The sequence below is a fragment of the Oculina patagonica genome, chromosome 3, assembly GCF_052425735.1.
Source record: "Oculina patagonica isolate OP01 chromosome 3, crgOcupat, whole genome shotgun sequence".
Classification (NCBI taxonomy): Eukaryota; Metazoa; Cnidaria; class Anthozoa; order Scleractinia; family Oculinidae; genus Oculina; species Oculina patagonica.
In genome coordinates, this window is record NC_135760.1 from 21,467,894 (window position 1) to 21,478,318 (window position 10,425).

The 10,425-nt window shown below is 39.3% G+C and overlaps 2 protein-coding genes across 2 annotated transcripts in view; both read right to left on the bottom strand.

The window, feature by feature from the left end:
• LOC144645252 (putative E3 ubiquitin-protein ligase HECTD4) overlaps window positions 1-9,228 on the bottom strand; it is a 64,795-nt gene extending 55,567 nt beyond the window's left edge. Inside the window, exons 1-8 of the mRNA XM_078504739.1 lie at window positions 8,471-9,228; window positions 5,983-6,303; window positions 5,136-5,274; window positions 4,177-4,522; window positions 3,583-3,720; window positions 2,319-2,426; window positions 1,372-1,507; window positions 238-795 (exon numbers count right to left, since the gene is read on the bottom strand). Of these exons, the coding sequence (XP_078360865.1) occupies window positions 238-795; window positions 1,372-1,507; window positions 2,319-2,426; window positions 3,583-3,720; window positions 4,177-4,522; window positions 5,136-5,274; window positions 5,983-6,303; window positions 8,471-9,171 (2,447 nt within the window). The 5' untranslated portion in view covers window positions 9,172-9,228. The remainder of the gene's footprint in view (window positions 1-237; window positions 796-1,371; window positions 1,508-2,318; window positions 2,427-3,582; window positions 3,721-4,176; window positions 4,523-5,135; window positions 5,275-5,982; window positions 6,304-8,470) is intronic.
• The window catches only part of LOC144645296 (heterogeneous nuclear ribonucleoprotein L-like), a 103,164-nt gene that overhangs the window by 9,625 nt on the left and 83,114 nt on the right, over window positions 1-10,425 (bottom strand). The window lies entirely within an intron of this gene.

Sequence of the window (10,425 nt, forward strand, 5' to 3'; positions counted from 1 at the left end):
AAGTTCCTCATGCTCCTAAACGAATATTGGGACCCCACTAATTTATTTCAAAATTTAAGTCCCCTTGAGGTAATCAGCAAGTAGGCAAAGTTTGGTTGAAAATCTATGTTCAGTTCTATTTCGGGGCAATGACCTTAATTAAAACCAAGACTAGTAAATCTGCAATAATGGATTACAGACTTGCTACTGACTGCAAATCTCTATTTCTTTTATGTTTCATTTATTTATGACATGTACCTTCCTCTGACTGCCACTCCAGGATCAGTGCTCATTATGTGCTCAGCTATATCAGTGAGTAACAAATCCAACATACTGGGCGTAGACTCCCCCTCAGACAGAAGAACCATCAGTAAAGCACTCCTGTCCATTGCACTGGGATAAAACACTTCCAGGCCTGCTTTTAACACATTGCAAGCCTCCAGCTTCACTTCAGCTCCAACCGAATCAACCGGTGCATTTATCAGTTTCCACACAAGAAGCCTTGTATCTTTAACAGCGCTGTCATCTAGCTTGGCCCATCCTGCGCACACTTGTCTCATGAGAGTTTGCAGTGCAACTAACATGGCTATTGTTATGTCATGCTGGCCTTGTGTTATGGCAGTATTTAGTACATTACAGATGTGGCTCAACAGTTTGTTATGAAAATCAGCTGAGTCGCACAATGGAATGTCATGATCATTTTCTATCAAAGCCACCTGAATCTTGGCATCTAGTCGTCTACAGAGGAATGTAACTTGATGCGCTAATGATGCTGAGGCCTCCAGTGGGTCAAGCAAATCTTGTGCAGTTTTAGCTGTATTTTAATAGTTGTAGGGTTAAAAATAAATAAAATTATTTAATTAGCAATTTTGTCATCATCAAAAAGCTAAAAGAACTATTAACCACCTGATGGTAATGAACATCTTTTAAGGTCAGCTAGAATTTGAAAGCATGCCTTTGTGAAATTTTCCTACTGTCATGAAATTATTCAAAATATAGTTACTGTAAAGCTTAAAAATTACTATTTAACAACCGAACAGGTCTGCATTGGATGCCAGAGGGAAAGCACTTTTTAAAATCCCTAAACCCTATCTCTCTGAGTGCTGAATGAGCCAAGTCAAGCTTTTCATTACTGAAGTTACTAAACAATACACATCAGTGCTGTATCCCCATTGCACGGTTATGGCCTGATAATTGCAAGGAAATAATTAGAAGATTTGATAAAAATGATCATTGTTTTGCCAAATGTACATAGATTTGAATGCCCATCAGACTGAATTTTTTGAAAATCAGCCTATAAGAAGGTCAGTGACTGTGTAAAATAGTTGTACATTGCATAACAAAAGAGGCAAGCCTTATCTCTAATAAACATAAACAGAGAATCACTTACAGGTACATTGAAAGCTTGGAGGAGTTTGAAGTTGCTGAGACACTTGATTGCAAGATGGATATCCACCAGCCACCCATTCACCTATGTGACTGCTACCATAACTCCACAGTCGGCCATTAACAGAGTCCTGACACACACCTGTGAATTTCAATGACAAAAGACAATTTGAATTGTGGTCTTTAAAGTGTCCATTATAGTGGGAGTTGACTGTAAACATTGAAGGTCAAAAAATCACTTGAGTCCTATGTATGTGTACTTGTACTGATTTGACTATGTGACTGCGTGATGCGGTTCTAGTCAAGACCCACATTTCACCCTTGCTCGCCACAGAGTCCCAGTAGCTCAGTGGTAGAGCATCCATCCTAGAACACGGAGGGTCGTGGGTTCAAATCCCATCTGGAACTCGAAATTTTTTTTCCGAGTTTTTCAGTTAATGCAAAATTTATCATGCTATATTTCTACATAAAGACTCACTTGGGCGGCGTAGCTGGGTATAACACTGAAAGAAATTACCACGACTGTGCTTCAAAAGTTAAGAATCTGTCACAGCTATGCATGCATGCCATGCTAAAAACCTACTGTTCTGCTATGGGTTATGCATGGCAAACTGTAAGTAAATTCTCAGTTTACACAATAGACTTGTAAACTGTAGACCACGTTTCGCAAACAGCACATTAATTTATTTTATTAGGTGTCATAAATTTTCATAAAACAGTCAAAAGTCTGTAGTTTACAGGTATTCAGTTTGCAAAGTGCTGTTTATAATTCTGTCAATTTACATACAGTACTTGTACACCAGGGTCGGTTATTAAAAGGACAGATAATACTATCCAACAGATAAACCACTATCCAATGGTTGCAATTTAACAAAACCAACTACACTTTCCACTGAACTGTAGTTCATCCAGTGGATAGCATTATCCACCAGACAAGACACAAACTAACTTACTAAGGCCAGGGATCACTAGATCTTGCCATTTGGGTGTGGCTGAATTGACAACATGTTCATGCTTCACACAAGAACCATCCAAGGTTGAAAAACAATAATTCGTTGGACCTGCAAAAAGTGGATGTAAACAGACACTTTGGTAAGAAACAAAAACAACTTTACACAATTTATGCCAACTATTAACTAAAGCCAGTGACACCAATAAAACTTAAGTACCCTAAGTTTTTACAAAAACTTTCCCTGACCAAGTTGTTAGCAATTCTAGGTGAAAGCTAATGTTATCATAGGAGATGCAATAGACCTAAAATAAGTGCACCAGAGTTGTTACAGTAGCATCATCATGTTAAGTTATTGGCGAAAAGCATTCATGCACTTCACCTCTTCTTTCCCAGGAATTAACCCCTTGCCTACCAGAGCCAAACACACCAAGCAACCAGCGGCCATATTGAATTTTTAATGGCGATTCTAAATTTGGCTAAGCAATAGCATCTTTTCAGATAAAATATTAAAGTACACCTAGATTAAGCATTTACAATGAGTTCCTCTCCCTTTTCCGCATTCTCTTACTGTACTGTTGACTCGTACAGCTCCCCGGCGAACTCCTTGACCATGTGCATTTGGAGGTTCAATTTCTTCGATCGATCAAGGCTTTTTCTTCGCCACCTTGTTCTTCTTTCTGTTCAGAATCTTTAGAATCACTTGGCTTTAATTTGCTGTGACTTAAATCGCTTACATCAGAGTGGCGATCGGCAAAATTTTCAGCAATAGCTTCATCTGTGTCCATTCTGCCTTCACACACACAAGCCGCCATTTTGAAAATTGTCGGAGCAAAAAGCAATTTCATTGGGTCAGCGGTGTTTCGAAAGTAGTGCCAGACTTTTCTCAACAACCGGGGATGACTTATTCAAGGCATCGCGAACAACCAGGCTTTCAGTGATGTCCTTTGGTTGAGGACATATATATATACATCCTCGGTCATTGCGTACGTGACAACAGAGAGGACGTATATATATACGTCCTTGGTAGGCAAGGGGTTTATAAAAAGCGGAGAAACCCTTATGCAAGGCCCTAAAATTGAAAGATGTTGAGGTCTCTCTGCCCTGCACCCCTGATGTATTAACAGTTGTGGGCTTCAACGTTTCTGTTACCAGACATTTGAAAACAATTTTTTTCAAAGGGCATGATACTTTCATTCACCATAAGGTACATGTACAGTTCAAGTAGATTTGTTAGAGAAAGAAATGAAATCAAAAATGTGTCATACTTCTGTGCCCTCTGAGTGAAAGCAGCATAGGTCCAGAAGAGTTTGCAAGCTGTGGAACCACAATGACTAACATGTCACCACTGATAAACATGGCTGACTGCTTGAGAGTACTGACTGTTAATCCACAGCTGACCATCTCTGAAAAGCAATGCAAATGATTAATATTGCTCATAATTTCACCCACAGACAGACAGACAGACAGACAGACAGAAAGACTGTCTGACTTCTGACTGATGGACTAAATAAATGCTTGCTTGATTGACTGACTGACTTACTGACTGATTGATTGATTGATTGATTGATTGATTGATTGATTGATGGGTGGGTGGGTGGATGGGTTAATGGGTGGTTAGTTCCTTAATTGATTGATTGATTGATTGATTGATGGATTGATGGTTAGGTGGGTGTATGAATCGGTGGTTGTTTGGTTGATTGATTGTTTGATTGATTGATTAATTAATTAATTAATTAATTAATACCAAATGGAACTACGGTAAATGAAGGTAAACAGAATGTTAATTTATTAGAAGTACTGCCCAACAAATTTAACTACTCTGCTAACCTAAAACACTAACCACCTTACTCAAAACTTACCATCTGCATCTTTTTGAGGAGTAGGAGTTGTAGGTGAACGTCTGACTGGTAATGGAGATGACAAAGAAGATGGAGGTTCTTCTTTCTTCATCACAACAACTGCGTCACCACAGGGAGCAGCAAGTACATCAAGCTCATCCTCACTTGGTTCCAGCTTGAATTCTTGTAAATATAAATCCACTTTTCTATTTTCTTGATCAGCTTGCTCAGATGTTTTTACAGACCAAACCCAGTACAAGTGAACCTCGTCACTTAGAAACTGTACAGTTTTGTGCTGTGGAGGAGGTTGCTCTTCATCTGAGACTTCTGGTTTAGTCGCATTCTTAAGCTTAATTGTCCGTATTATCTAGTGAAACAAAAAATAACGTAACTAAAGCGGCCTTCACACGCCAAACTAAAGTTGGCAAACTCATGTTGGCAAACTCAAGTTGGTCTGTGTGAACGACACAACAACAGTTGGCGAACAAGTTGGCAAACTGTTGGTGAGAATAGAGACAAGTTCTATTTTGTCGCCAACAGTTGGCCACCTTGTTTGCTGTTGCTGCGTCGTTCACACACACCAACTTGAGTTTGCCAACACAAGTTGGCCAATAGTTTGTCGTGTGAAGGCCGCTTAACAGAACTTCAGTTAATAATTTTAGACAGTACAGAATGTGGTAATCACAAGATGGTAAGTCATGTTTAATGTGATAAATTCTAGCCTGGTTCAAAATTTATGCTAATAGCAGACAATCTTCTACCAGGGTTCCAGTTATTAAAGTTTGTAAAGCGAGGTGTCAATGAGGAATTGCGACAGGTTAATACTTAGGTCTTACCAAATCCTCAGAGGTTTGCCAGTAATTTGTTGGGTCAGCTTGTTGGCTTTTTTGTTCTGAGACCCCTCTATTATCTGGAACACTGCTCTAAACAATAAAAGTTACAACAAAATACAACTGTACTCCTATCAAGAATTTTCTCACCTGTAGAGACATTTTATCCAGTACATAGCATATGTTTGTAGGTTCATTGTCAAACTCCTTTGGTCTGAACAGCAACCAGTCTTGTACTAAGGCTAGCCAACCTTCCTTGAGATCAGCATTTCTTCTGTACACAGTCCCCCTAAAAAAGCCAAATGATCAGGAAATCATTAGGGTTGATTCATACAAGGTCTAACTGAGAAGAAGAGAGTCATATGGTAGTATCAAGACAATTCTTGAAATCACTCACCATGGTCTCTAACAAGCCATCAACCAGCTTTGTACTGAAATTAAATCCTGATAACTCAAACCCTCAAATTATAACTCGAACCTGCCACTAATTTGAACCTTTTTTGATTCCCCTCCAGGTCATTTTCTTACTAATTTTGCCCTTGATAACTCAAACCCCCGATTACTTGAACCTTTTTTAATTTCCCTTGAAGATTTAAGTTATTGAGATTCAACTGTACAGTCATGTAATGTACATCAGTTCAACTGATAGGCAATGTTATGTATTCCTTCAAGGCTGTCATTAAGTTACATTGAAGTTATCACCGGTAGCATTTCGCATGGTGTGCAAGTGTAACATAACACCAATAATCGATAACTTCACCTGAAACAGTAAGTGAACTCAGCCGTAACAGGTGTTACGGGTTATACCTTTAATGACAGCCCTGTCCTTGCTTCAAATTATTCATCCAGCGGCAACTGCTACTGGATTTGTTTCAGTAGTTCAGAACTGGTTGCCCACATTTGAAAAATAGTCTCCATGGTCAGCCTCACACCAGTATTTGTTTGATGCATATCAGTATGAAATTGACAATTTTAATGTTTTTTTTATCACATTTACCTGAGAGTTCCACGTTTTCCAGTGCCAATTTTAACCAGACCTTTACTAGCCCCGCTTATCAGGTACAAGAACTTCCCATCACAAACAAGAGTATTTATCTGGTCATTGCTGCTTGTGGAGTCATCAGATTCTGTTAAAATCATTTCAAACTGCCAGCTGGTGACAAAACGAGATGTGCGTAGAACACTAAGATCGTTGAATGAACCCTTCCTTTCATAGTCTACAGCTCTCTGTAGTACACCACCTACAGGCAGCTTGCCTAATGCTGTCCCCTGCTGTTGTAGAACTTCAAGTACTTGAATAAACAGTCGAATGGAAAGCCTGTTGAAACAAATAAAATATTAATGTACTAAATAATATTATACAGCATCCATGGGTAATACGATTTTGTGACATTTGCAATAAAATGGCAAAACAAGGTACCTAATGTACGGTAACCCACAAAATTATGTACGTAAGGTAAGGATGCACTGTATATGTCAGGTAAAAGGTTAAGTCTGTGTTGAGCCAAGTGGCCGATACAACCAAACCTTATCCCAGTATTTCAAACACCCCTGGATGGAAGACACATCTCACTTGCTTGTCCACCAAAGGGTTAATTATGCTCCTTCCATTTCTTGTGGAAGGTGAGGTGGTTAAATGGATAGTCATTTGCCCTCTCAGTCTGGATTGAGCAGCATGGGTCTGAGAGCTGAACATCATAGGCGGCGGAGTGGAGGGGAAGGGGGGCTGTAGCCACTTCAAAAAAACCTTGGGGGGATCAGCCCCCCCCCCCCCAAGTTTTGGTACAGAAAATATAATAAACTCTCACAGTACCTCTCTCCCGTAAGGGTACTACTTCAAGTACCATAGAGGTTCCTTGACACCAGTAGAGCACCCCAACACAAACTTTTCCAAGTACCCTCTCCCCCCCCCCCCCTTCGCCCCTCTTCCCGGACCCTTCTCTACCTAGTACTAGGCCCTGGAGAGCAATGGTGGATGGTTTCTTGGAACAATGGTTTATAGAAAAATCAATACACAAGAATAGGTGGGATAACCAGTTATGGCCAGAAAGGTAGTGATATGCTTTCACGGAAATCCAGATTAGTTCCAGCAGTTAGAGTCAGTTCAGCCTGAGTGCAATTTTACCATGCTGTTTCTTGTATTCATAAAGATAATACAAATTTATAGAGTTGGTCACATTGTCCCCACCTACAAATAGTCCATTGAGTTTGACACAGTAATAACATGTTGATGGCATAGCATGCAAACAAGATCTCAGTTACGATCTTATTACCTTATTCTTACTACAGTCGAACCCCTATTAAGCGGCCACCCATTAAGCGGCCACCCCCTATTAAGCGGCCAGTTACTAAATTCCCGAAAATATTGTCAGTATAATACTGTAAATAAAACCCCTTTTAAGCGGCCACCCCTATTAAGCGGCCGCGGCCAGCTTTCTGCCGTCCCGATGAGTGTTCTTCTATTGTTTTTACCTCTATTTAGCGGCCAATAAGAATGTAATATACGATATTTAAATAAATTTCCAACAAGCTCAGATCGTGAAGGCCGATAAAATCATTCAAACACAGGTTTATTGTCGTCTTCATGTGATTTCGTTATTCCTTTTCACCTTATTTTGTATTGTAATAATGTAACCTTCTTAAAAGACCTTATGCTAATTTCTGACAAACCCCTATTAAGCGGCCAACCTCTATTAAGCGGCCAGTTGCCATTTCCCCGAGGGTGGCCGCTTAATAGGGGTTCTACTGTAACTTTCGCGAGTACTAAATTTTGCGATTTTCGCAATTTCGAAATAATCGCGAAATTTAGTACGCACGAAAAAAAAAACATTGTGTAAAATTTAAAAGCGCGAAAATTAACACCATATTTAAATCAAAATAATAAAAATTTTAAATGTTTGTCTTTCTGTCTTGTTTTTGACTGGCACCCTAACCCTGATTACTGTTTTGAGCTTGTAAATTGGATCAAACCCTCTTTAGTACAGTCACTAAAGTCCCCGTATGCAGACTCCTTGTAATCACACTGAGCCAGACCTTTGTGTATTTCCAGTGGTACCTTTAGCCTTTGACGACTAATACATAAAACACTGTCAAAATCGTGAAATTTTATACACTTTCCTTCTAATTTTTCTTGCAATCACGAAAATTAATACTCGTGAAATTCGGCTCTCAAATTTTCGCGAAATTAAGTACGCGCGAAAATTAGTAAGAATAAGGTAATATGAAGATGTCACCAATTATCAGTTGATTGTTGGAAACCTGCAATCATTTAGCTTGAAATCAAGCTTATTTGCCCAATGTAAACAATGGCTTAAGCGCTGACAATTGGCGACGTTTGACACAAAAAACTCTCTTTTAGCAAAACCAACAAATGTTAAGAGCATTGTTTTTTATATCACATTTAACTCATCAACTTTTTCCCAGATGCCATGCATTGATTAAACAATTGAAATTTCATTGCCAATTCAATTTGATTAAATTGTTACCTTCCACAAGCTAATGCGATGAGTGCTGCCGCCAAACTCTCCCTTTTCACTCCACACCGAGCCAGTTCGTCGTGTCTACTTTTATTTTCTTCATCGCTTGCTTGCTGCAACCAACTGCAGAGCAGATCAGCTAAACCTTGAATGCAACTAACATGTTCAACCGAAAGAGAATTCGGCGCGCAATTTTGAAGACACTGCAGCAACAATTCCGAACATTGCCCTGCTAACAAAGGATCTGTCCGGCTTTGAGACTGTAGAATAGGAACTAGGAGAAGAAGACTAACATGCGAGGAAAAAGAAACATCCTGAAGTTGTCCTTTCGGTTTTACATCGCCCTTTGAGGCTTTCAGACCACCATGGCTACCGGCGGGAGGGCGAGAAATTTTCGACGACAAAGTTGTTAGTATTTTGGATTTCTGTGAGTGCCAAAGGCCAAGTAAAGCACGCTGTCGATAGTTGAAAAACTTGTAATACGAGCCATGCTGTAGAGCACATGCATTCAACAGACGTTTGCTGAGTTCCGCGTTTGATGAAGTTTCAAACTTGTGATCGGAAATGCACTCCACGAATGCGGAGCGCTCGGTGGAGATTGGAGGTGGTTGGAGGACCTCGACAACAAATTTAAGGCCATCGTCCAGAAAAATGCTTTGTTCTGTGACAGAAGACCAGGCATCAGAGCCAGCTGTAATGGCATTAGTCATCTTTCATTCATTGCTGCCGCAGAAAACACAGCGAAAATCAACATGGCACCCATATTTTTGCTGATCTTTGAATTTGCCTCGCTTCAGTGCATGTCGTGTGACGGGTCACGCAAATTATTGGAAATTTCACCACATTTCAACAAGGTTACAATTTTATTTGTTTATTTTCTTTGCAATTTTACACTGTAATTCTCTATTTGATCTGGATGGGCTAAATTTCAGTATAAATTACCATAACTCTCAGTTTCTGAGAATTTTTTCTTTTCGTTTCTATATGTTTTCCGGTCGCGGGACATCATAAAAATAGGTACAGGAAGCGTAAATGTGGCAAAGAAAGTAAAAAAAAAATTATTTCGAACATCACATCCAAAATAAGATTGCACATACATGGTGCCATGGTTCAAATTATGATTGACATAACTGAAAGAAAAGATAGAAATTTTTGCACACATAGCAATTTTTTTTTTTTTTTTTTCATTTAATTTCTGATGCAAGCACACGAGAAATGGTCTTTTATACTCTGACGGTCTAGCGGTTTAAGGCAATTTTGAGTGTTTAGTTGGTCTGTGGCATGTGTGCACATTCTTTATTATCTGGCAGTCTACGGCCAAGAAATTTATGGCGGTCTCGGTCTTCAGGAGACATTGAGACGATAAAAGAAATTTGCGTTCTAGGAGTAAAAAAAAACATGTTGGTTGGTCTGCGGACTAAATGACCCCCTATAATAGGCCCTCTTCCTAAGGCATTTTGCTCTTATCATTCATATGCTCATCGTTATGTTTTTTAATTATTATTTTTTTAATTAGTCCTACTTTGAACGTACCGCGAGTAAAGAAAAAAACATTCTTTGAACACCGTACCGCAATACCGTACTTTTCGTAGTCTATATCTGTCTTGATTTAATAAAAGGTGGCTACAGTCTGGCTGTCAAGAAAATTGAATGGGGTTGAGATTTTTTTTTTTTTTTTTTTTTTTTTTCTTTTAAGGACATGGGAGATTATTTGGCTTACTTTCAGTGGAAATGAAGTGCTTTCAATTTTATACTCATGGCTTTTATCCCTTCTACCTACCTACCCCCCCCCCCCTTCCATTTACTTTTGGCTAGTTTACCCAGGCTCCAACTCGCCATATCTACCGAACTTTGAATTCTAATGGCGCGCGCTGACTTGTAGAACAGAGGTGATCTAGTTTTTCATTTTGCTGTCTAAAGGAAGTTTGCCGGAGGACATCATTAAGTCCTATGAAGGTGGAAGT